At 40.5% G+C, this 27,790-nt stretch overlaps 1 protein-coding gene across 1 annotated transcript; it reads left to right on the top strand.

The window, feature by feature from the left end:
- Positions 1-1,351: 1,351 nt before the first annotated feature.
- Positions 1,352-22,950, top strand: LOC135933790 (brevican core protein-like). The gene is made up of 14 exons (XM_065471969.1): positions 1,352-1,515; positions 7,646-7,728; positions 7,848-8,225; positions 8,689-8,863; positions 10,005-10,132; positions 10,520-10,813; positions 11,350-12,201; positions 12,590-14,563; positions 20,143-20,250; positions 20,456-20,614; positions 20,704-20,786; positions 21,561-21,705; positions 21,840-22,022; positions 22,173-22,950. The coding sequence occupies exons 1-14, from the start codon at positions 1,496-1,498 to the stop codon at positions 22,274-22,276; spliced, it is 4,686 nt and encodes a 1,561-aa protein (XP_065328041.1). The 5' UTR covers positions 1,352-1,495; the 3' UTR covers positions 22,277-22,950.
- The last annotated feature ends 4,840 nt before the right edge of the window (positions 22,951-27,790 follow it).

Genomic DNA, 27,790 nt, shown 5'->3' with positions numbered 1-27,790 from the left:
AAGCTTCAACTTTTCCACTTTGTCACATTTTACTGACTGAGATGAGCCAGCGCACACCCCACAAATGGCAGGACCAAAGCCTGATTGCGTGGTTCTCACTGACGTTCGGTCTATAGTGTTTCTGCTGGTTTGTGTGAAATGAAGAATAGAAAAACAGTTTTGAAATATACAACATAAAAGCACAATATTAGCTGAAACCTCCTGCAGAACCAGGCTGAAGGAAGTGCAGCCATCTGCTACTTCATGTTAAGGGTGAGGGGATAGAGACAAAATACACACTAATAACTCCTGATTAAATGTAGAGTGATGTATAAACACATAGTGAGTGAAATGAGATGAATGAAGAAGAAATAGTGGATAATGGAAACCCTCAGCAGCTTAGACTTGTTACTAAGATATCATTCATGATCACCTGATCCAGCCCTATATGGTCCTCCTCCTGGTTTTACAGAAGAAGGACCTGAAAGCTGATGGCTCTGCCTCCCATTTAATTTTTAAATATTCTAGAAACCACAAGTAAGACAGCATTGTGAGAGCGGAGTGCTGTGTTGAGATGATACAGTACTGTGAGGCCTTTAACATAAAATTACCTTTTATGTGAATTTGAAAACAAGAGGAGCTAAAATTGTCTCTCTCTAGTCATTTGGCCTTGAGTAAAGGCCAAATGTGGGCAAATCTTTTTGTTTTATGAATTTATTTATGCATCAATTTGAAATAAAAGTTTCAACTGTAAATAACATACTTTAAAGTGGTAAAAGTGATCTTGTTGTGACCCTTCAGTCATAGTAAAAGCTTCTGGGTTGCCTACTGCATTCAGCTTGTTCCATTCAAATCAAGCATGCTCTGCAGATTCAGATTCAGATTGTAAATGACAGGGCAATGCTCTTGTGCAGGATTTTCCAGACCTCTCTCTGCGCCAGAATGCAAAGCTATTCATGATGATTTAAAAATATACCGCGGGGTGTGACAGATAATGAAGGAGGTGGTACTTTAAATTGTCCCTTATCGTTCTCCGGGATGTGTGACTGTGCTGCAATATCAATACCTGCAGCAGCTTCAGCAGCTCACTCCGGACCGCTGCGCTGACTGCTCTCCCCTCACCCTGGTTCATCCAAGTGACGCTCAGTGAGTTCTCCGCTTCCCTGCAGTAAAAACATGCAGGTCATCTCCTCTCTGCAGGCTTCACTTCATAGCCTATAACATCGGTTTCTTTACTTGTCATCCCTCCCAATCCCCCTTGACAGGCATGCGCCATCTCCATCCCGATTGTTGGGCGAAAAAGTGGGCAGTTCAGGGTTTCATATCTGGCGTCACTTTCTCCCAACTCCCTCCTTTCTCCCCGAGCCTCTGAGTGTGCCGGTCCCAGCCACCGTTTACCTGCGCAGAGCATCCAGAGCCGCTTTTCCCGTGACAGGACAGTCGCACTGCAGCACGCTGACAGGCGCTCACGGAAAATACTCTTTACAGCAAAGAAGTGCAACCTGCATCAGCTGAGATGCTGCTGAGAGTCATCCGGTAGGCTTACTCCCCGTCTCTCTCATTCTCTCCCTTTGGGTCGATGGGTCAATGATAAGCAGTAGATGATGCGGTTTGGTCTTTCCAAAGTTCTTTTGAATCTCCTGTGTCAGGTTAAATGGACGTATGATTAAAGACAATTATCCTCATTGCCACTTAATTGCGCTGTAGTAATTGATGTTCTCCGAAAGGTCCTGAAATTAATTGTAAACTGCTGTCCCCCACTGTGTTTAAACCGTGTTTCTGTGGAGTCCTGAAATTATTTTTTACGCATGCACACCTATAAAGGTAAAGGAAATTAAGGATAACGGGCTATTTTAAACGCATTTACTATCAATTTGGACTCATACAAAGCTTTTTGACCCCTCCTGCGATCCAAGCCATTCAAAAGCTTTTCCTGGGATTTCACACTCAGTGCTTTTATTTGCCCAGTAGGAAAAAAAAGCTGCTTTTTATTTTAAGTGCGTATTTTAACTCTTCACTCGCTGTGGTTCACCTCAGGTGGAGTTCAGTAATGGACAGGTAGAAAGACAGAGGGCAAATTGAATGATGAAGCAGACTTTTAAGGATTTCTTTCTTCTGTTTAATGGTTTTGTGGCTCTCTGGTCAGATTTGAGCAGATATAGAAAGCACTGGTTATGCTGTAATTTCATGACAGAGTAATCATGTTACCATCTTCCAGTGGGATGCCATCGAATTGCTGGACCACAACCCTCTTCAAATCCTGATTTTATATTGATCTCAGCTGCACAGCTTAAAGTTTAGTGACTGTCTTGCACAGCTGCAATTCTCTCATGTGGAGAAACTCTGTCCACAGACAAACACAGGCAAACATACAACAGGAAAAACCCACAAAAGTGGCCTTCCCCTCTTTACATGTTAAGTTGGTCAGTGCACAAAAAAATCACTAAGTCAAAACTAGCCACAGTCACAGCTGGTAAAAATGTGGCTCACAATCTATCTAGAGATCTGACCCAAACTGGAGCGATGAACTCTGCACTAAGTATAAGATGAAATGTGAAGCATGGTGGAGAATGGAGGGCCATCTGCTCAAATTTAGAGCCAGATATGTTGCTGATCCTCCACTGCACCAGTAGGTTGTTCAGCTAAAGCTGTAGTTACAGAAGTTGTTCTTGTTTTTGTTGTTGTTGTTGAGGATGAGTTGCACTCAGGTGTATAATTAGGTAAATAACAAGCCTTGCTCAGACCTCTGAATCGCTGCTCATGTCGAAATATTCAAAATGAACGAGCAATCCTGGCAATTCAAACTGATTATTAAGCTAGTGCATATGACGGAGGACAACACATTTGTGCCCCGTGACACAAATGTCATGCAAAATAACCCCTGTGAGCCAAAAGTGCAGGCTCCAGGGTGCTTGAATAGCTCAGTTGCCATACCCACCTAGTATTCAGACCTTCTTCTTGTGAGGCGCAGCCAGTCAAAATAAGGTTTATTTAAAGGGGTTCTTCTCTAAAAGGGAAGGAGCTTGTTTCAGAAAGTAGGTAAACTGAAAGACTTTGCAGTGTTTCTAATTATCACTCATGCAAAGCTACTTTAGTAGAGTGTGTGTGTCTGAGTATTTGAGTGCACATTTGAGCTCAAACTGCAGGTGCCTGACTCCTGGGCATGTTTGCCCTGAACAGAGAAAGTGATGCGTCTCAGAAAGCAGAGCCCACCTGATCCTGAACACAAGCGGAAATCGCCTCCTGTGTATAAAAGGACAGCTGTACAGGCTGCGCTTCATCTGTGGATCCACTGAGTCAAGCCTAGGATCAGGTGTTTGCGCAAAACACACTTTAATTTGTTCCCAGACAAAGTGGGTGGTGAATCAGCTGGTGGGTGGCTCTTCCAAAGTGGTCATCTTGTAGACAGGAGACAGACCGCTGATGATGTAGGGAGTTGGAGGTGTGGTGCTGAGTGAATAGCCTCATTTACCAACTCGCTCTGCTGTTAAGTGTACAGTAGCCAGTGCTTATATTCAAAGTCTGGGTTTGGTGTTGTTTCTGAACTGAACCACCTCCTTTGACCCTGCCAAGGTCTCCAAATGAAGTAAAGACTGACATTAAGTTTATTTGTTTTGAGCTGGATACCAATTGTGTAAAAGTGGTTTCTGTCTGGTTTAGGTCAGGCAAATGTCATCAACATAAATGGATTTGTTATTAAGGCAAATAGCAGCAAGAATTTATACTTGTGGGAGTCAGTTATTCTATCACAACTGTCCAACTGAATATCCAGCTGCTGGCAAAAATTCTGGTGTGTAGGGCCAATAAATAAAATGTATTTAGTTAATATGGTTTAAACTTCTTCCAGGTCAAACATCTTGCTGAATGTTAATTGCATTAGGAAGCAGCTGCAGGATGGAGTATAAACTCTGTGCTTAAATAATTTTTCCATACACTAGAAAAAGAAAAGAAGTTGAAATAAATGAACAGGCTGCTTTATGTTGCATTTAACTTATGTTTACATGCAGTCTGAAAACTGAAATCTTAAATATTAAAAGAAGGAGAAGAAAAGAAGACAACATAAAAAATAGACCATAGTTGCAAAAACTGTGCATTTTTATGGGACCCTGTTCTGTTTTATCCTGGACATATCCCTCCTAAAGCCAGTTCTAGCTCAGCACTCCTCCAAGTTTACAGCACATCAGTCAAACTGACATGTCTGAGCTGGCTAAACTGGGATCAGGACCCTCTTTCTGGTTTGTGTGCGTTGACACTGATGCAGGCTGCAGAGGAATGTCTTTGCAGCACTGACAGGGATGTTTGCATAAAGTTGATGAGGTTTATTTAACCCCAATTTCTTATGTTTTCTTTTCCATAAACGCGTTAGTCTGTAGCTGATTATGCCACAGGAGATTCTGGATTAATTGTCCTTTTGGATAGAGTGCTGGCTGAAGTTTGTGGGCCGTAGCTGCAATGGGTGGCATTGATTTCAGCTTGACTTGTCTTCACTGCTAACCTCACTAAAACAAGCAGACCTGCAAAGTGCTTGGCGAAGGCGAGGCCGAAAAATGCGATCTAAAGACGGCACAAAACAACCAGCAGCAACTAGGATTTTCTCTGCTGTCATCAATCTGAAAGCACAAACCGGTATTTAAGCACACTGTCACATTATACCGTTTGAATCAGTGTGCGGGGTCTTAATGTGGCCCTTTCTTTTGTACAAAGCCTGCCCTAGAATGATTCTTAGTGCTTTAAAACTTCCTTCTCCATCCATGAAAGGGGTGAAAGAAAGAAAAGAGAAAAAGCAAGCAAGTGTGCCAGTGCCCTGTCCTTTAATTTTCCCTGAAGCCCTTTGTAAGGGACTTGGTATGAAGTGAAAGCACAGTGTGCAGCTGTCCTCTTGGCCCGCTCCTCGCTTTTTTTGTGAAACGTCTTCTCAAGAATACTAATAGTGATACCAGCACCATGGAGTCCGCCCAGCTGGCAAGAAAACAGACAACAGTTATTCTACCATCAAAGAAGGCCATTTAATGTGACACAAGTTACTGAGCTGTGTGTGCCGACTCCTTACCAGGGATCTGCTTGATATACAGGAGGTCAATTCTTGTAGTACCGTACCTTGCAGAAGACAACTAGAGGCTCTGAGGCTCATATTGAGAAAGTTTATGGAAAAAACTAAGTGTGTGATAACATATATGGCTGTTTAAACCATCATCTCAACACACACAAAGTCACTCTCCTATGCTTCACTATAGATTTCTTTAACGCTCTCTGCAAATTACAGCTTTATTGGATCGGTGGTATCAGCAAAGCACTAATGTCAGTGCAAGAGCTCCAGCTTCCTTAGCTGTTAATGACTGAGATTGTGATCTCAGTTATTACAAGAACAGTAAAAAATTAAGGTTATCAGTGGTGTGATTGTTGCTACTGCTATACTCGGTGTGTTGGATTGTCTGTGCTGGGTTGGGGTTTAAAATTTGGCATTGTAAAAACACACTGGTCTTCCACTAAGAAACAGAGATCCTGTTAGGCACCGGATAGTCATGCTGATTAGAGAGCGAGAGGGAGAGAGGAAATTTAAATCCACCAATCAAATGTCCACCAGCTGTCAGTTGCTTCCACCTGTGTCGCTCAAGCCCGGTTAGTTACCATGGTGATGGCATTCTGTGTAACTCAGTGTATCCCCCGTCCAAATCTCTCAAACGAGCTTCGCTCACCTCTTGTGAAATTGCTTATATCCTCCACACAGGTTTAAAAAGCATAAGGATCCCAAGACATTGCTCCACAGTATCTGTAATTTATTTATTTTTTAATGTTTCTGATGTTAAAATTGTGGTCGCAGGGGTGAGATAGAAATGGAGATCACTTTCATTTTTCTCCAGAAATCCTCGATCACTCAGATGCCTTGAGATCTAAAAGTGCAAGTCTGTTGACTTGGAGGAACAGAACATTTGAAAAAAGACAATTTTCCTATGAGTCAGTGATAAAATGACATGTGTGGCATGAAAATTGTGGCCTCTGCCACAATTTTATGTTTCTGCTTCTCCCACTATGTCAGTTAATCACTCGGTATACCGTAAATACTAAACTTTCTTTTGAAAGAAAACACAAGCAGGCGTCACAGGTTTTTTCAGTGCTTGAACTGTGTTTCTATGACATAGGGGTTTTTTGTACAGCAATATACAGTCAGATTGCTTGCTTTGCAATGGTCCCACCAGTTATTACCACCAGCCTCACATTGTACACATCCTTGTCATGGTGCCAAAACAGTTCTGACCCATTTGGGCACAGAAGGAGACCAGGGAATCCTCTGGGTCCTGTGGTTTGTGGGCTGGGTCTTAATGTGATCAGGATTATTTAGGCATCTATTGTTGATGCTCAGTCTAGTTATGCTGTTGCAGAGAGCATTCTTCTATTGGGGGAGAGTGCTGCCATCGTGGTGTGCTGTTCGTTTTGGATGAGCAGAACATTGCAGTATAATGAGATTATTAATGGTATTTACTCCAACTTTAAGTGTTGTGGCTGATGTTAATACTATAAAGACTTGTATTGTACAGTGTAAAATTTCTGTTTTATAATAAAAGAAATTTCTTATCCAACAACTTTAGGGAGCAAGATTAAAGGTCTAACCTTGCACTATCGGTGTTTCTGGTGAAGTGTGAGGTTGGTTGAATATGACACTGACAGGAATACTGATGAAACACCTTGACGAATGTTGAAACTGTCCAGTATTTAATTGTTTTTCAATGACGGATGAACGTTTGTATCTCTATTACGGCCCAATCAGGAGGTTGTGTGAGGTCGCTGTGGACGTCTTGCCACGGCTGCTGGGTTAATAACAGGGCCAGGCTGGTGACGGAGAGCTGGCAGGATGCCGCTGGGCTGAGACGCCGTGTCATTAGCTCCTGGAGGTGATGAATGACTTGTGGTCAGGAACCTCTGCTTCCAGCTTCCTTTTGAAAACCAGAGAAGTTGGTCTTTTATACTGTATGGCTGAGCTCTAGGATTTTTTTGGGACACGTGTGTTTTACTCAGAGCTTCTGCTCCAAAGTTACAACTTAAAACAAAAGGTCTTTCTCACAAAACTTTACAGTTATTGTATTTTTTTAATGTTGAAACTCTGTTGCCAGTTTTCTAGTGTGCTCAGCTAAAACTAATCCTGACTTATAGGAAAAAGGCCTGCTGTAAATTGTAGTTTTATGAGAACCATAATGCTCAGTTTTTGTTGAAGCAGTTTCACTGATGTGTTGAGGCCAAGTTTATGGTAAATTTAAAAGCTCTGGCATTATACTGAGACCTGTTTCTGACATTTTATGGGATAGAAATTACATTTGTGCAGCTAATAAAACATTATTACAGCTCTTTTATGTCAGTGGGATAACACCAAGTCTGTTCAATATAATGTGGATAGTTATTTCAGTCTTTCAACTGATATCCTGAAAACTGAAACTGAATCCCTCAGTTTTCTTATGTGTCTCGAACATTTGTTCCTTCTTATGGGTTAGATAAGATAAGATGAACCGACCTGAACTGACCTCCGATGTCAGAAATCATTGTACTTATTAAAAATCCATTTTTATATAATTTCAATTCATATTTGTGAAATTGGAAGAAAAATATCTGCTTTTCTTGTTCATTTTATTTATTTTTTAATATTTTACTGTGTTTGCCTTTTTAATCTCCACAGACATGTGCAGATACTTCCACTTCTTTATGCAGTCTGTCATCTCACACTGGCCTTTCCCACCCAAACTCTACGGTACACATACGGTACGGTGTCTACATTTCCCCCTGATCACTTTTTGATTCCATAAACAGAGAGTACAAAAGTGCATTGAGAAGTGGGAGCATGATTCACTTTTCTTTTCTTTTTATTAATTTTTTTCCAGATGAGGTGGAGCAGCTCCACGTGACCATCCCCCATTCAGGACCAGTTGTCGCTCCACTGAGCAGCTCCATTTCCATCCCTTGTGTGGTGTCTCTGTCCCCCGTCTCCAACTCCACCTCCGCGACCCCTGTTGTACCGAGGGTCAAGTGGTCAGTCATATTAGGTGGGGTGGAAACGCAGATCTTAGTGGTACGGGGTCACAAGGTGAAGGTCAATGAAGCATACCGAGACCGAGCGGCATTGCTCAACTACACCTCCTTCCCTGATGATGCGTCACTTTGGTTGGGAGATCTGCGCTCCAGCGACTCGGCTCACTACCGCTGCGAGGTGCAGCAGGGCCTGGAGGACGCCAGTGACCTCGTGGAGCTCAAGGTCAAAGGTAACGCGATGAAAGACACGGCTCATTAGTAAAGTTTGGGGGAGATTACACAGAATTATTAGAGACTGTGTTTTTTAACTGCAATTCTCAGAAAAAGAAAGAAAACCCACAAGAAGCATACTGACTCTGCTAAAACTCTTGTGTTTTGAAATCATATCGCAGTTTGATTATTGGTTCCACACTGTGATTTTGGTAAGAAAATATCTGGATCTCTCATCTTAGTAGAATCCACTGAAAACTGCCTGAACCCAAAGATATTTAAAGCTTCAATCCTCTGTGTAATGATAATTAATGAGTTGTTTCTAGTTGTGTAGCTCAGTTTCCAGCTCAGTTTCTTTCCATTTAGTAAGATGTCTTTGTTCCAGGAGCTTTTCCAAATTATTGACTTAGAACAGTTGAAACAGGTAACACAGTTAATGTATTTGTAGGTATGTTATTATGTGCATGCTGTGTGTGTTTTTAGGTGTTGTGTTCCACTACAGAGATGCTTTGGGTCGGTATGCCTTCACCTTCCATCAGGCCCAGAGGGCTTGTGAGGCCATCGGGGCACGAATCGCCACCGCCGACCAGCTGCTTGCAGCTTATTACGACGGATATGAGCAGTGTGACGCGGGCTGGCTCGCAGACCAGTCTGTCAGGTATTTCATCACGTGTGTGCCCTCTGTATCATGCTCACAGTACAACTTATTAAAAAGACAGAGATAGATAAAACATATCCTACAGGCTCATGCAGCTGATATAGATGTTTTTGTTGTTTTACTCGACTTCTTGATATAAGTTTGTAATCACTGACGTCTTCATCGGTCAGACAGTGTTTCAGAGGTTGCTTACTTACAAAGTATAGCGGTAACGTTCTCCACCTGCCCGTTAGGTGTGCTTCACATCTCAATACAAACGAAATTAACTTACTATGGTAGCAACGTTACAAAACAATGTTATATTATATTTACCTAACATAAGAAACCACCCACCAACCTCTAAATTGACCCATTTATGCACCTATAACAACTTCATTAGCAACACACTGTCCACCCTCTTTAACTGTATAGTGCAAGATTCATTTCTGTTAAACATACACCCATACAGTAAAAGAGGCTCATGACAATAAAATCTAATTTATATGATTGACACCATCTAACAATGACGTAAAAAACATTTTATATAGTAGAACAGCACCTGAGTATTGCAGAGGACCCACAAAACTAGTTTACTGTATTTAGAGACTATAAAAAATGTAATGTCAGTTAAATAACTGTATAAATGTACTTAAGGCAATGAGATTTGAAACTATGTGTCGAACCCACAAGATCAAAATGGCATGCCATTATATGCATGTTGTCGATATACATAGGTAAATTATAGTGCATGTAAATATACAATCATAGTGAAAGTGGAGTTATGAAATCCTGTATTACCATCCATCCATCCATCCATCCATCCATCCATCCATCCATCAGCATAAACAAAGGAAACAATAAAGTAGCATGGGCATGTAGGCCTTTTAGTATGATAAAAAAAAACAAACACCCAGACTCTTATATAACATTATAGTTATTGTATATAGTTATTGTTATATGTAAATACATTATATTTGTGTTGCTCTATAAGTATCCATGTGTGAACTGGTTATTGAGTGACCACAGAGTAAACGTGTCATAACGTTACCAGCTGGTAATGTTGCAGATTTACCAAGCTATTGCCAAATGCAGCATTGATATTATGTCACATGTTTGTGGAGTCTTAAGTGAGGATGATGGTTGTTTTGCTGCTTTGCTGCAGATATCCAATCCAAGTGCCTCGTGAAGGCTGCTATGGAGACATGGATGGGCAACCAGGAGTGAGAAACTATGGGACAATGGATCCAGATGATCTGTTCGATGTTTATTGTTATGTAGACGAAATTAATGGTAGGAATTATAACAGTTTAATAACTTCTATATGTAAATAGTAGGGTTTGGGTTTTTTGGGGTTTTGCCAGTAGGCTTAATGCAATAATGATACATCTGGCATAATTTGTAAGTAAGTCAAATTATACATTTTACATTTGGAAAACGGCATTAGGGATCTGTGATGGACAATAACTATTACAATGATTTTATTTAGTTCAAACACATAATTATATGTTTTTACTTTCTGTAGTGAAATGTCATGTGTCACATCAGATAAAAACATGCCACTTACTATATACAAATATCCATTATAAATTAAGACTGGCACATAATTGCAGTCGTGCCAGCATTTCACTCACTTGTATCCAGAAAAAGTAAAAGACTGAACAAATTTTCTGTCTGTAGGGGAGGTTTTCCATGACTTCATCCCACAGCATTTAACATTTAATGAAGCGCAGTCGTACTGCAGAGCTGCAGGGGCAGAGCTGGCTACAACAGCACAGCTTTACTTGGCTTGGAGTGAAGGACTGGACCGTTGCAGCCCTGGCTGGCTGTCTGATGGCAGCGTGCGGTACCCCATCATAACCCCAAGGGAACGCTGTGGGGGCTCTCTGCCTGGCGTAAAAACTCTCTACCAATTCAGCAACCAGACTGGCTTCCCAGAGCCATCCAGCCTTCATGATGTTTACTGTTTCAAAGGTGATAATGTTGTGCCTTTAAATGCAAACTGTTGATTGTCCACTTGTTTGACAAGTGGACCTTTTATGATTTTCCCTTTTTTGGCTCATATTTACTCAGTTTCTCTCTGGGATTAATACAGTTTCTCTAATTTGATCCGATTTAACAAGGCCACAGTTCGATATAATAAAATCATGCTTCAGATTGCAATAAATACCTGGCTTCAAAAAGTTCTGGTCTGTAATCTATATGATGGCATCTGTATAAGAAGATAACCTGGTAATCTCAAACACAGCTTGAAACTTGGCTTGAAGGGAGATGGGCCCAAACATATTGATTTAGACAGAGAATGAACTGAGAGTTCATATCAAAGCCCATCATCAGATAAATAAGCATTATTTTAACTATTATGACTCATGAAAAGCTACTCTAGAAGAGAATAAAAATATGATGTTGGAACAATATGTAGTGCATATTTAACAAGAAAGAAAGCATAACTAGATTAGTTTGTTCCATATTTCACATGTTACATTTAATTGTTTGTCTGCTCTCTGCAGAAAACAGAAATGCTTCCACTGACTCTCCGATGGACTATGTGGGCACAGAACCTGAAGACATTGAACACAATGTTGTTATTCTTATGGAAAAAGATCAAGAAATTCAGTTGAACCAACTAGCAGAACAGGTGGAGCGAGAGGCCCAGAGCATGCTTGAATCATTGCCTTATTTTGCTGTCACTGTAACTGCAGAAAGCCCGGTTGATACACACCCAATGCTGATATCAGACACAACAGAGTCTCCCCTCAACACAACGCCTACACTGCACGAGCTGCTCGACCAAACTTTATCTCCCACAGAAATGAGCTACGATTCCCAGCATCCTACAGCACTGATGAGCAGCACTATCACAGAAACCTACAATTCAGCAGAGAACACATCATTTCTGCCCACTGATTACAATGAAACATATTCTAGCCAGAACTCGAGTCTCACCTTTCAGCAGTCTGAAAGACCCACATTTGAGCCTGAGATGCAGAACCAGACAGAGCCAGACACAAACATTGAAGTAAACACAGAACCATCTGGAACTCTGAATGAGACCAAAGAAGTACAACAGACCACCCTGTCTTTTAACAAATCAAAACCCAACTACAGTGAGACCGACAGCAACCGTACTAAAGATGACAGTTTATTGGAGGCTACTACTTTAACCCTTAACCCCATGGTTGAAGTGGAGCTGGAGGAGACCCGTGTAGACCCTGAGCAGATGTTTCCCCCAACTGAGGCCTCAAAAGAAGAAGAAGAAGAGGCAACACTTCTTACACAATTATCCCAAACTACTGAATCGACTCCGGAGGTGCCAACCTCAGTGTGGGCTCCTTTGGATGGTTCTGGAGATATTTCTGAAGGTATGTGAATGTCCCACAAAAGTTCAAACATTATTATCTTAGATAAATTACTTTCTTGTCAAGAGTTAGGCTAGCATGAGATATCCATGTCACATTTTATGTTTTTTATTATAATATATTGGAAAACTGAAGAACTAAAAGGGTTATATTCTGGACTACCTTCTGGCTAAGAGCTGTAACGTCCTGGAGTTTGGTCACCTATGTGAAGAGGGCAGATTTTGTTACCTTCTGACAAGCTAGCTGTTTCCCTGTTTCTAATCTTTTTGCTAAGCTAAGGTCAGAGATTGACAGTAGACTTATTGTTTCTTCTAATTTTTCTCATCCAAGCAATTAAATATACTTCTCAAAAACAATATGTAATCCCATAATGTTCTATGCTCTTTTCCAGAAAGCAAACTCGATATGAGTCCAGTCAGTTTCATCTCCACATCAGATTCCTCAACTTCTGGCTTCACCACTCACCTGTCTCCCATTGCTTCTGCCAGCAGCACCCATGCTGAACCTCAGACAGTGGTTCCACATTTGACAGCCTCATCTCAGTCACCCCTTTCTGACAAACTGGGCTTGGATATTCTTTCTACAGCCTCACAGCTGTGGGAGTCCTCCATCTCTAAACAGGAGGGAAGTGCAAGCTTAGAAATTGAAGACACGCTCAGTTTGGAAAATGAGGATAAAATGCTGCCCACATCAAAATCTGAAGACCTGCAAGTGTCTGGAGCAAGTTCAGTTACCACTCGCTCTCCAGACGTCTCAAACACTTCTCACTCATCCACCAGTTCGCCCACAGCACTATATCTAACATCAGGCTACAGAATGTATTTGGATACTGTGACCGATACTTATGAAGAAGCAAGTGGTCATGTACCTGATACAGTTAGGACCACCCTTCAAGAAGACATTAAATTTGCTCCAACCTTTGAAGGTGAAGTGTCTTTAACTCTTGAAGTGGAAGCCAACATTTCCGTTTCTCTGGAAAAAGAAATAAAAATTTCCCCGACCCTTGCTCTTCAAAAAGAAGCAAATGTTTCTTTAAATTTTGAAGAAGAGAACATTGTTTCTCCAACGCTTGACTTTGAAGAAAATGTTTCCTCAGCCCATGAAAGTAATGCTGTCCCAACTGCTGTTTTTAAAGAAGAAGAAGCTAATATTACGCCTACCTTTGAGTATGAAGAAAAGATAAATGCTTCTTTAACCCTTAAATTGGAAGCTGATGTTCTCCCAACTACTGTCCTTGAAAAAGAACCTAATCTTTTCTCAAACATTAGCTTGCAAGAAAAGGCTAACACTTCCTCAGCTCTTGAAAAAGAAGCCAATGTTTCTCCTACCTTTGAGTATGAAGAAAAGGCCAACACCTCTTCAACCCTTGAAGAAGAAGCTAATGTTGCTCCTACCTTTGAGTATGAAGAAAAGGCTAACACGTCCTCAGCTCGAATCTTTGAACAAGCTAATGTTGCTCCTACCTTTGAGTATGAAGAAAAGGCCAACACCTCTTCAACCCTTGAAGAAGAAGCTAATGTTGCTCCTACCTTTGAGTATGAAGAAAAGGCCAACACCTCTTCAACCCTTGAAGAAGAAGCTAATGCTGCTCCTACCTTTGAGTATGAAGAAAAGGCTAACACGTCCTCAGCTCGAATCTTTGAACAAGCTAATGTTGCTCCTTCCTTTGAGTATGAAGAAAAGGCTAACACGTCCTCAGCTCGAATCTTTGAACAAGCTAATGTTGCTCCTTCCTTTGAGTATGAAGAAAAGGCTAACACTTCCTCAACCCATGTCTATGAACAAGCTAATGTTAGCACAGCTCTTTTTACTGAGAAAGAAGCTGATGTTTCCTCAGCCCTAGAAGAGGATAGTGATTTTGCCCAAACTGTTGTCCTTGATGAAGACGAAGCCAACGTTATCCCAATCCGTGTCTTTGAAGAAGAGGCTGCTGTTGCCCCGACCCTCGAAGATGAAACTAATGTTTCCCCGACATCTCAAGAGAAAACTGATGCCTCTGAGGACTTCGCCATCTTTCCTTCCAGTTCTCAAACATCCAAGTGGGATCTGTTGACCAGCACAACTCAACCCCAAGAATCTCTCAATGAGTACAGCCAAAAAACCTTCACAGCAGCTTCAAGTTCTTCTCGAGGTACAAAGCCCACAGAGACAACCACTGTCGCCACCACAACCACAACCGCAGCTACCACCACCACCACACACCGGTCCAGACACACCTGGAGCCCAACCACCACCACCCCCAAAATTTTGATACCACCAGTGGGTCGCGCTCTGGAAGATGTTGACATTACTTTCACCCAGCCGCCAACCCTGCTTATCATGCCCAATGAGAGGGCAGCCGTAGGCGGTACTGGGAAATCTTCAGGTAATGTTAATGCCACTCTCATCAGTCTAACCGTCCTCTTCCTGCTCGACACAGTGATGCACTAAAACTCCTCGTCTGTCCTCTGCCCAACCTGCCTCTGCTCCATTTTCTGTAAAACACCCGTCCTGCTTTTCAAATGACTTCCCACGTTTGTTTCACCTGTTGTCTCAGCAAGCCCACTCACCCTTCTGACTCTTCCCACTTCCCCTTAAACACTCCTTACTCCTCTCCTTGTGACTCCCCCGCTCTACCCTCCAAGATACTCACACTGGGACAACTCCCATTTGACATTTGTCCACAGTCCAGTCTTGTTGTGCATGATGTTTTTTCCTCATCCAAAGAATGACTTCTGTGAAGTACTGTATTTACTAGTGTTTTTGAATGACGGGTTTCTTCTCCAGTGAGGGCCTGCCAGAGTGATGGTTATAGCTAAATTCATCAGATTTTATTTGTAAATCATCCATCTCTGCACCAAACAGGTGCAAAAGATATTCCCACTAAAATCATTTTCTTCTTGCTATCTTTCAATTCTCATAGTATCTTTCCAATTAATTGGGAAGCAACATAATAAGGGACTTAATCGTTCTCTGGAAAGTAACAATTACTTTGAATGTAACAGCACTGACCAATGAAGCTGCAGTAATGCTTTATATTTAAGTCTTAACTGATTTTCTTTCTTCCTTTTCATTGCTGTTTTAGTCACTGTGGTACAAAAAGCACAGATTATTATGTTTACAAGCACAAAACCTTTTCATTGTAGATTGCACGAGTGTTTGCATTTAGCAACATGTTCACGTGTCCTTTTGTCATTAATGTTTCATACTCGACTTAAAATTGTTGTTTAATCACAATTGTTCTAGATTTGTATTGTGTTTTAGGTCTAATAATGATAAAGGCAACAAATCTTTATTGGTTTCTTGTCTTACCACAAGTTGATAAATGCATTACTTTATATTCCTTCCTTTTGGTACATTCATTTCTTCGACTTCATGCGGCAGCTGTGGATATTGATGCATTGTATGGAAGCTTATTTGTTCCACAAAAAAACCAAACAAACAAACATAAAACACAGTTCTCATGGTTAATTTTGACTCTCATCTTTTAAATTAAATATTTTGAATTTTAATTCTCTTATTTAAAACTGCACTTTATTTTTCCATTGGAGCACTTGGCTTCCATATAATCGGGTTTATTGAATCTTCAAAAGAAGCAGCTGCCATTGTGGACTCAACTTCAAGAAATATGGGAAAATTTAGGATGGAAACTTATTTAAGAGAAAAGCTGCTTTTAAGCTCTTAACATCCACCAGGTCACCAACAAACCATTTAAGGCTTGACTTGCATTTCATCAAGCACAGTTTCAGAAACTGGAAAAAATCGACCTCAGAGTTCTTCTATTAAGATTTCCATGTGGGTATGTCAATAAAGGCCACTGACAACCTGGTGTATGTTAATATTGTAGGTCAAACACTATTCAGAATAATACAGCTTTTGAAAAAAAATTAAGATATTGTGTGGATCTTGAGAAACAAAATATTTACACTGAAAATCTTTACTGAATGTAGAATTCGAGGTAAAAAAAAATTGAGAACAGTGGATTCGAAATCACAGCAAAAAAACGTTTTAAAAAAGTCAAAATCACAGTCGGATCCAACTTGTCTCATGATGTAGCAGTAATGTTTATTGCCCCATGTGCACTCCTGACAATGTGACAATGTCTGGGCATGCTCCTGATGAGATGGCAGGTGGTGTTGTGGGGGATCTACTCCCAGACCTGAATCTCAGAGGCTCTCAATAAGATTCAGGTCTGGGGAATGTGTGGGTAAATCAATGGCATCAACGCCTTGGTTCCCCAATAACTGCCTGTACACACCGGCCACCCACTCTCAAACCAGAATGCGTAATGTTTGTCACAGCTTTTCCAGACTCTTTCGCATCTGTCACAGAAGCTCAGTGTGAACCTGCTCTTATTTGTGAGGTGAAAACGGCTCCAGTGGTGGACCTGCCAGCACTGGTGTTCTCTGGCGAATGCCAATTGAGATGTACGATGCTGAGCTGTGAGCACAAGTCCCAGTAAAAGATGCTGTACTGTCATGCCACCCTCATGGAGTCTGGATCTGATGGTTTGGTCAGAAACACGCACATAAGTAACCTGCAGGAGGTTAAGGTTTTTGATAGTGCTTCTCCTGTTCCTCCATCCACATTGGAGCAGAAATGATTTTGCTGCTGGCTTAATGCCCATCTACATCCCTGTCCAGCTCTCCTCACCGAAAAACATGTGTCCTGGTATCTCCTCCACACTCAATAGTCACAATAGTCTGTGGCCGCCATATGCCAAACCTTATTACTTTCATTTGGACCCAAGCAGGTTTTACTTGCTGTAGTTTTAAGTAAACTTCATATATTTTAAGTAAGTAAGTAAGCTTTTTATGGTTTTACTCCTCAAATGGACTCATAAAGATGAAAAATAAGGAAAGCATGTGCATTCTCCAAGCTGCACTTTTATTACAAGACAATCTTCAAGCATCCAAACTGTTTCCCTTCCCCCAAAAACCTCAGTATTACATAGATTAGTGCATGCAGAAGCCTTTCCTATTTCTCATACATAATTTCAGCTTCAGCGCCATAATTAAGCCTTTTTTGGGGTGAGTAATAATCTTTTTACAATGGACTCTTCATGGTGATAAAATACTGCAGGCGGCAGCTGAAAGAGGAGAGGAGGCAGAGAAACACAATGAGAAAGTCATCAATCATTCAGTAATTGAAATTACTAACCTTGCATTGTCGTCTGCAGACAAGTTATTGTTGTGTTGTTTGACAAAAGGGAAGGAAATCGGCTCACAGATGGAGCCATGAATCTAAACTCTGTTTCTGTTGAAAAGCAAACAAAAACAAGTCTCAGATGTGAACACCGTCACAGTATAAAGTTTCATTTTTTGATAGGTAAGACTTGAAAGGCACCTCAGTGGTTTTCCATCCACCATCTGTGTATTCTTCATCAAAACTGAATGATGGTTTTACTTTGAGTGCACGTGAATCTCATTTGATTCGTGTAAAGCAGTTATTACCTTTCATACACACGATCTGAGCAATGAAAGAGATTTCTGAAGAGAGCAATATGTGAGTGTGGGGATAATGACAGGCAGCACATAGTTCTTGTTTACAGGGTGTCAAAGGAAGCAAACAAACCAAATCCACTTGTAAAATGTTTAATTCCAGCTTGAACACTCATGGTTTCGTTTTTCCTTTGTTTCACAAATTTAGAAAAGCAAAATGAAGCTTCAGAAGTGTTTTTCTCTTTAGATAGCATCTGATTGTGATAAATATAACAAGATGCCAGTAGACATTCCCCAACCCCCCTGCAGACCCAGAACTAGATAAGCGGTTAGGAAAATGGATAAATATACAGTACACCCGAAGTATTCACAGTGCTTCACTTGTTCCACGTTTTGTCTTGTTACAGCATTATTCCAAAACTCACTAAATTCATTTCTGACATTGAAATTCTACACACAATACCCCATAATGACAAAGTGAAAAAAGTTTGCTTGAAATTCTTGCAAACATATTAAAAATAAAAAACAAAAATACAACATGTACATAAGTACTCACAGCCTTTGCTTACGACTTTTTTTGAAGAACCTTTAGCAGCACTTAAAGCCTTTTTGACTATGATGCTACAAACTTGGCACACCTGTTTTTGGGCAGTTTTTTCTTTGCAGACCTTCTGGAGCTCCATCGGGTTGGATGGGGAGCATCGGTCCGCAGTCATTTTCAGATCTTGGGTTGAAGACTGGGATCTGGCCGAACTAATTAAGAACATTCACAGAGTGGTCCCGAAGGCACTCCTTTGTTTCTTGAGTTAGTGCCGAGGGTCTTTGTCCTGATAGAAGATGTCCAAGGTCCACAGTACTCTGGAGCAGGTTATCAACAAGGATGTCTCTGTACAATGCAGCATCCCTATTTCCCTTGACCCTGACTACTCTCCCAGTTCCTGCTGCTGAAAAACATCCCAGCATGATGCTGCCACCACCATGCTTCACTCTAGGGATGTTATTGTCCATGTGATGAATGCTGTTTGGTTTCTTCCAGACATGCTGCATGTTCAGGTTAAAAAGTTTAATCTTTGTTTCATCAGACCAGAGGAGTTTATTTCACATGGTCTGAGAGTTTTTCAGGTGCCTTTTAGCAAACTCCAAGTACGCCCTCATGTGCCTTCTACTGAGCAGTGGTTTCAGTTTGGCCGCTCTACCATACAGGCCTGACTGGTGGAGTGCTGCACAAATGGTTGTCCTCACAGGGTAATGCTGATACTCTGTTAAAGTGAACAGAGTGGGTTCTTGGTCACCTCAATGATTAAGGCCTGTCTACCCCAATCGCTCAGATTGGCCAGGAGGCTAATTCTGAGTCCTGGTGGTTCCAAATTTCTCCCATTTACAGTTGATGGAGGCCACTGTGCTCATTGGTACAATCCTGATACAATCCTGTCTTGGCAATCTACAGACAGTTCTTTGGACTTCATGGCTTGGTTTGTGCTCTGGCATGCACTGTTAGCTAAGAGACCTTATAAAGACAGTTGTGTCTTTCTAAATTGTTTCCAGTCAACTTAATGCACCACAAGTGGACTCCAATTAAGTTGTAAAAATGTCTGACTTTGATGAACAGTGGAAACAGTACGTAACGTAGCTAAATTTTCAGTGTCAATGCAAAGGCTGTGAATACTTTTATGTTTTTTGCAGACGTGTGACACAAACAGGGAATTTGCAGAGTTCCTTCTGGTGGACAAACTATGCAATGTCAACACTCAGCACGGTTGAAGGGTGTTTCTTTAGTTTTTTCATCTTTTTAAAATTTTCACTTATTGGCCATTATAAATGTACACAATTCAACATTTTAATGAAAAGCAGCAGCAGGTCAGAAGGTGGTCAGTTGAATATTACTGTCTGATGACTTTAAAAAGGGCATGTTAGTGGGTTTTTCTCATCTCATTATCTCATCTTTTGATTAAAATGGTAAACAAAGCTAACAAAAGAGTTCATTGTACCACTGGCACACCAGCAAATCAGTGCATACCGCTTAATAAAATGACCAGTGGGCCCTTTTTTCAAAATTGTTAGAACCACAGGACTCCATATTATAGGACCCCCCCCCCCCTTCCCCATTAATACATCCATGTCTAGATTCCCTCTTCCATAAGATTTTTGAGAGCGTTTATTACTAATGAAGAAATGAAGAAGAAAGAGAAGGAAGCATCGCACACATGCCAGAAGAAAATTTGACGATTTTTCCCTCTCAGCCACGCCGTAAAGTTTCTCCTCTGCTGCCATCTGTTGGCTAACATCGACCCTGATGCCCTTTAGTTTCTAAATGGTTCCTGCTACATTTACTTACAGCTGTTTACCTAATGTAAGCATATGTGCTTCAACTGCCTTCTAATTAATACAGGCACCAATTAGACTTACACATAAATGAAGGCTGTCTTCCTGTACATGTGTAATTATTCAGTTACATAACAAATGAGTCTTTGACCAGTGGTTTCAGGTGCACAGTAATTTAAAGTTGCCCTCTGTTGTGTTTCAGATGCCTGTTTGTACAACCCCTGTCTTAACGGAGGCACCTGCACGGACAGAGGTGGCCACATTAAATGCCTCTGTTTGCCGACATATGAAGGAAACTTCTGTCAGGCTGGTGAGCTCGCTTCTGCTCTTTAATGGCTGTTAAATGAGATGGGAATCAGCCAGAAGTTTCCAAACAAAAATAAGCCAAGCAGTAATTTTCTTACAATGCAGCCTGAAGTGAAAATTATATAATTATTCAGTATAAAAGCCTGCGGATACATCTGAAGACTCTTGTTGATTTGGCTGTCCTGTTCTCTTCTCTGTGATGTTTTCAGACCGGGAGCGATGTGAACCGGGCTGGGATAAATTTCACGGTTTCTGCTATCGACACTTCAGCCAGCGTCTGAGTTGGGAGGCAGCAGAGCAGCATTGCCGCATGATGGGAGCTCACCTGGTGTCCATAATGACCCCTGAAGAACAGGCTTACATCAACAGTAGGTTTCCTTAACACATTTGGGAATGAGAAAACAATGTGGCTTTCATTTCTTTCCTCATAAATTCAATCCCACGTCTTGGTCAACAGACAACTACAAGGAATACCAGTGGACCGGTCTGAATGACAAGACCATTGAGGATGATTTCCACTGGTCTGATGGGAACCCACTGGTGAGGAGGTTTTATTATGTGTGCAAAAAACAAAACAAAACTGCAGAGTACAAAAAAACAAAAACAGGGGAATGCTCAAACTGGAGAACCAGACACCCGGTGTATTAATTAAGATCTACTTTCTATTTATCAAGATTCCTTTTGTTTTGCAGCCATGATAACTAAAATATATTGTTTCTTTGTGTTTGCTTCGTGATTAATTTTAGTTGCCTTGTAGTCTATTTAAGTTACTTGGAAGTTTTGATGTCAGATTGCATGCTATCCAGCACCTGTGCTTAGTTACATTTTTCTGGGTTCTAGAACATCTGAGGGTGACGGGGAATGAAACACTGATGCATTTGCTAGGCAGGCACTGAGATGTGACCGCAAAATTGAACCTAAAAAGGCAATTATGTCAAGTGGTAGCACAAACACCAAGGGAAAAAAAAAAGACACAGTGAAAACAGTGAGGAATCCAGCGACCCCTTGTGAATAAGGGAGCATCTAAAAGTAGCACATCTGTAGGTTATTATTTATGATGGCCAGGATGATCATGAATGAAAATCTATTATTATAACGAGTTTTGCTGTTTATGTTTTTCTTTTTGAAACCTCTTATGTAAGACACAAACCAAGCAGGATGCAGGAAGGCACCAGACTATTAGATATTAACTACCTCAAAGGAGAAGAGGAGAATGAAAACATTATGTATATTATGCTTTTTCAACTATTTCTGTTGTGATTATTGTTTCTTTGTATACACATAAAAATAACATACATAACTCATACCTCACAGCTTTATGAGAATTGGTACAGGGGTCAGCCAGACAGCTACTTTCTCTCCGGAGAGGACTGTGTGGTGATGGTGTGGCACGATAACGGACGCTGGAGCGATGTGCCCTGCAACTATCACCTCGCATACACCTGCAAGAAAGGCACCTGTGAGTAACACTAATGGGACATCATTAAGAGCACTTCATTACTCATTAACTCCCTCGTGAACTTGATGCTTCGAGCTGTTTTCTACTTATTCTGGCCCAGAGAAGGCACTTAAGCATCTTAACTCCTCCCACAGCCTCCTGTGGACCACCACCAAGGGTCAGAAATGCCTCCATATTTGGAAAAGCTCGACAGACTTACGAGACCAACGCAGTGGTGCGCTATCGATGCGCAGAGGGCTTCCAGCAGAGGTTTAACCCCCTGATCAGGTGTCTGTCTGGAGGGTTCTGGGAGAGGCCGCAGATCCTCTGCTTGACTGGTGAGATAGAAAAATCAAGAAAAGACACAAAACATACCTTTAATATTCAATCATCTTTTAATAGCTGATATGAAGTGATTAATAAATGTTAAATTAGAAGAAAAAAAGAGCAAATTCAGTCTTAACCACTGTGATTTTTTTCTAATTTAGAGGACGGGGGCCTGCCGTCAACGACCGACAATGACTTTGCTGCAGCTGAAGATGATTTTGAGGCCACTAAAGCAACGCTGCAGTACTGGGACATCAGGTTCTAAAAGTCAGCCGTGCTCTTCTTGTCTTGCTTTCTCAAACTTTGTTACTGTAACGTGACAAGGTGTAAAGAATCAGGTGCTTTTTACCAATGAACCAATCAAAACAGGATAAAAAACCCCACAGAGGCACAAAAAGACACAAAGCAAAACTTCCCACCAGCCAATGAGAACAAGACTGAGTGCACAGGCAGGGAGATGAAACGCCCTATTTCTTGTCCTTTGTAATATTTTCTACCGTGTCTGGATAAGTATGCTTTAAACGGTTAGCAAAAAAAAGAAAAAAGAAAAATTCTCCCAGTGATTCCCTGTTAAATCCCTTTGACTGAAAAGAAATAAATGTGTGAACTGTTTGTTACCAGGTCAGCTCTAAATCTATTTTTTCTCATTGTTATATCAAGAACCTTTTTAACAAAATGGTGCTAAAGTCTTTGAGACATTTGTAAAGTATCCAGTAGAAATGTTTTGCTGTTCTTTGTGTCGTCTTCCTTCTTTGTCAAAGATTCCAAAAACTCCAAAGTGAACCTTCAACAAATGCTCAATAAATACTGTACATAGATTCCTTTTCAAATGATGTCCGCATTTTCCAGAGAGAAACCTTTCATGTCTGGCAGACGCAGTTTTGTTCGTCAGCTTTATGTTGTAATAAAGTTTTGTAGAACAGAGCAAAGAATAAAGCTTTCTCCTATTTCACCTTCAGTGCTGTGTGTAGACTTCATGTCATGTAGTGTATTTTCTGCCAGTGTGTTACCTGAAACTACAGTCGTGAGAAAAGAAAAGTACACCTCTGTCAGTTCTGAGATTGTCCGCATCAGGACATTAAAAAATCATCTGGTCCTTAGCAGGTCTTAAATTGATTTAAATACAACCTCAGATGAACATCGTCACATGACATATTACAGTGTGTCAGTATTTATTTAAAAACTAAGCCAGAATGCAGAAGTAGTCTGTGAAAACATTGCAACGCCTTAAATCTTTTCTTTTCAATCATTCTGTTGGAGATTTGTTGCTGTGCTCGAGGTCATTGTCCTGCTGCATGACCCAGTTTCAGCTTTATTTGTCAGACAGATGGCCTCACATTTTACTTTACAACACTGTGGTACACAGAGGAGCTCATGATCGACTCACTGAATGCAGACAAGCCCAAATCATTAGCCTTCCACCACCGTGCTTCACAGTTATTCGTCTGTCATGGACTTTGATTTAACATGTTAAGTGAGGCCTTTGAGTTTTTTTTCTTCTCTTGCACTATCTGACCTTGGGTTGAATTTTCTGAGACACCCACTGCAGGTAAGATATGATTATTTGTGTTATTACACACCAGTAAGAGTGTACTTGCAGTACAGGTGAACTTGGGGTGGGATTTTTCACACGCTGATTCTGTATCTTGGCTCAGTATTTGTTAAATACATAATGTAATGGTGAGTAAGTTCGTGTTTTTAGTTTCCTCATTACCTCGATTTTGACCTGTTGAGAAAAAGATGATTAATGTTCTAATTAATGTTCTAATATGTAAAACCTTTGAACTGAACAAGGGTGTACTTTGTTTTTCAAAATTGTATATCGGTTTTCTGCAGTGGCTGACTTCTCATCCTGGTAAGTTTATCCTTCCTCTGTTGTGTTTCTATGTGATTCCACTTTAGTAAGATATACTATAGACTGTGTTTTTAAGTAGGTTTTTTTGTTAACATAAGGAAACTCTGAGGATAATATGGTTGCTCATTCTTTAGAAATAAATCATCTTCATATTTGCAGCTTACTGAATTGTGACCTGTTTCTATTATACCATCACCAGAGAAAGAAAAAGAAAAATATCAGTCAGTAAATCAAAAACTGGAGACAAGTTTTAAACAGGTGAGACTGAAATTTAATCAGTGACACTAATTTCTGATACTACGCAAATTCATTCATAAGCTAGACGAGTTTTCTTTAGAAGAGATGATCATTTCAAAGAAATACAGATCAGTCAAGTAAAAGAAAAACAAACAAAAAAAAATGAGGGAAAGGCTGTTCTTAATACTCTTGATAAATTAGGTAAAGTCTAAGAAAAATAACCAAGAAAAAGAAGAGCTCTTATTTTGAAATTTCCTCAGGGTTTAATGCGTATTTAGTGCATCCAGGAGTCATCTACTATAAATTTACTACATGAACGTTACTTTGTGGTATTTTAATTCAACACAGCTTTCTTCTGCCGTGTGAGCACTGCCGCGTACATAAACAGAATCAGTGTGACTCTCATTTTTATTTCACGCAGTTTAGTGACGTTTTACTTGCAGCAGAGTAAAATAATCACAAAACATTGACAGCATTAACTGATATGAGGTGAATCCGGTTAGTTTAAACTTGGGTGGCTGCTAAAATCAGGGGGGAGGGGGGTGATTGTATAGACGTTCCTATTGGTAATCGAGTGATCAATCTAAATCCTCATTGGCTACCAAAATGTGCGTCGTGGTTTTGGGTGGGAAAGTAAGGAAAATTGAGGACAAATAACAACGAGAAAGTAAGTTTTAATGCTTTTTTTAATTATTTTTTTTAATTTTTTGTTTTATAGCGGATTAAAGTGGCAGTGAATCAAATGTGCAGTGATAAAGGAGAAAGAGAAACAGAGTGTTTTCGGACGCTAGCATGTGCAGCGTTTCAAAGGTTAAAAGCGTCGAGAGAGCCATTTAAACGGGCAAACAAACATAATTTTAATTAATTAATTATTATTTAAGTATTAAGTATGATTATGCAGATACACCAAGTTTCTATTTTTCGATTTGTAATTAATAATAATAAAGAATTTCAACCAAGCGGTATTTTTCAAAGCGATCAATCATAGCTCACATGCTGCACGTTACAGTTTTTTCTACCACCAGGTGGCAGCATTGTTCCACGATTTGTTGCACGTGAGAGACTAAATGGCAAACTGTCATGAGACGATGATGGAGTGTTTAATGTCACAGCTGAGCACTTACAACAAAAAAAAAACAACAACAACGTGTCGCTGACTGCCACACTAATAACCAGAAAGGCTCAAATAAACACAGCTGCTATGAGACTCAGGCACTGCAGTCTCAGTATTTGTTAAATCTTCTTCTACCTTGAATTTTTTCCCCCACTTTCTTTCAAGTAAGTTTCTCGAAATAAAAGGAATAAAATCGTTTGCAGCTATAGAGAATAATCCATTTGGGAGTTTCTAATCTGCAACCTACCGAGGTCACACCTCAGACTGCTGTGGATTATAATGTGTTCAGTTTAAAAATCTGTTTTATGTCCTTATTCTTGTATTTCCTTAATTTACTGATAGAAGGAAGCTGAAACTTCCAATTAATCTCCAGTGTAAGCCTGAACTCTGATTTATTTAGGATGTTTAGCAGGAAAGTATAAATAATAATATTATTTGATAAGTGAAATCTGCTGCTTCCATTTGTTCTTCAGGAAGACATTGTGTTTTCGGGTTGCAAACCAGTGGTCAGAATTGTCTTGGTGTGCAGTTCAACACAACGATACTCACCTGCTTTACTAATGTCAACACCTTTGTGTGTTTCAGTATATTTGTTGCATCTTGGGAATGAGTAGATTATTTAAAAGCAAAAATGTCTAAGCACAGACTTGGATATGTCTGCTCCACCTCTTCCAAGTGTTGAATTTTCTTTCTGTAACACGTGAAACACACATGTTGTATTTAACTTTCTTGCAGTTGTTTTTTTTAGATTTGCACTACTGTCTTGCACGTTGTCAGTCTTACTTTTTCCTCATCTTCAACTTTATATTTGTTTTTTATTTTCTTTGTCTTTTTTATCACTGCTGTGTATATATAAAAAAACTGCACATCTCACATTATAAGCCCCTCACTATGCACTTGTGGCACTTATTTATTTTAGACTGTACTAGTTTTAATGTTTATTCCGCTGCTGTAACGCAATAATTTCCCCTGTGGGATCAATAAACTATCTGTCTATTTATATTGGATAGCTTGCCCTCAAGGAATCAGTAAAATCCCAGCGTAACCATTTATAATAAATCATAATTTATTTGGAGTTTAGATTTGCAGTTAAAGTACAATAATTAAAAGTATGAAGTATAAAGTTAGATAATAATAAAGTAAGATAAAAGTAGAGGTTTCAGCCACAACTGACGTAACTTTGAAAGAGTAGTTTTGTGTGAAGAAAAACAGGAATTGCTTTTCTTTCCCAGTACTTCCATTGATTTACTTCTGCTTGAAACAGTTCCTCATTAGTGCTGCTCACTGATCACATGTACAGGTCTGTAGTTGCCCCAGGCAGCTTCCCTGCTGTGCACTATATGTGTGTGCAGTTCAGGTCCGTACTATCGAGGGGTGAAGCTGAATTCACAGAGCAGAGCTGATGAGAGGGGTGTCCCTGCCGGAGCAGGACCACAGTTCTCAGGCCCTGAATAGCCTCACACAGTTCGGCCTGAAAGCGGGAGGTTGGTGTCCGTCCCCTTTGTCGTGGAGCCGATAACACCGTTCCGGACGGGAGCGCATTGTGGCCTGTGACCCCCGAGGTCATGGGGTGAGGGGAGAGTGAACAGAGGCCAGGCTTTAAGGACTGCTTATGGAGTTCCTCTTTCTTCCACGGGACGCGTGGCTCACTAATTGAGGAACCACCTCCTCAAACCCCAAGTGTGAGGCGCTTGACACCCAAAAGTGACTGCTGCAGAGAAGCGCAGGGAGAGGAGTGAAACAAAGGGACAAAAAATGAGTGAAGAGTCCTTTTTGTGGCTGTGTTGCTCAGCTCCGTTACTATTTTTTACAATTATTGGTTATTTTTGGCATTTATAGGTAATATTTTAACCTTTAAAATATGTACATGTAAGTTGAGTCTTGAAAACTCAGTATGAACTAAATATATGTGTTTCCTAAATGATTATTAAGCTCAGAAATTTGGGAAATCGCCACGTTTTTAAAAGCTAAAAATAGAAAACGTTTGTACTGAAATTAACCCCCAAAATTAATGGTTTCTTTCCATCAGCCAATCAGCTGCTAGTCGGAGTGAAACTATTTCCACAGGCAAATAAAATGTAATAAACCCCCCCCCCCCCCCCCCCCCAAAACATTTACGTTAAAAATGAGACCATAAATATGCTACATAAATATCAAAATAATGAATTATTGCTCTTCAAATTTTCTCAATGAAATGATTTCTCCACTTCACGTTTGGCAGATTTTACACGATTCGATGTGCGATGACGGCTGGGAGTTTCAGGAGAAACGGAGGATGATTTATCCCCGACGATATCGCTAATGATCGGGCAATCATTTCAAGACTTAACACGATTGCATTCGTCTGCACAACTAAGAGAAAGAAAGAGGGCGGTGGGGGTGGGGGGCGAAGTTGAAAAGGCGTGCCAAGTTGGCTGGGAACCTCGGCACTGAGCTGTACCCACAGCCCTTCCTTCACCTCACCATCACAGCTCGCTGGGACACAAACAGCCTTTGTTGCTGCTCGTGCTTCTGAATTCCAATTTGGAAAAATGCAGAAGGTTTCTGTTTGTTTATTTGTTTGTTTTGGGTGT

Source organism: Pelmatolapia mariae, linkage group LG22 (genome assembly GCF_036321145.2).
Source record: "Pelmatolapia mariae isolate MD_Pm_ZW linkage group LG22, Pm_UMD_F_2, whole genome shotgun sequence".
NCBI lineage: Eukaryota > Metazoa > Chordata > Actinopteri > Cichliformes > Cichlidae > Pelmatolapia > Pelmatolapia mariae.
This window is presented reverse-complemented; position numbering and strand designations above follow the sequence as displayed.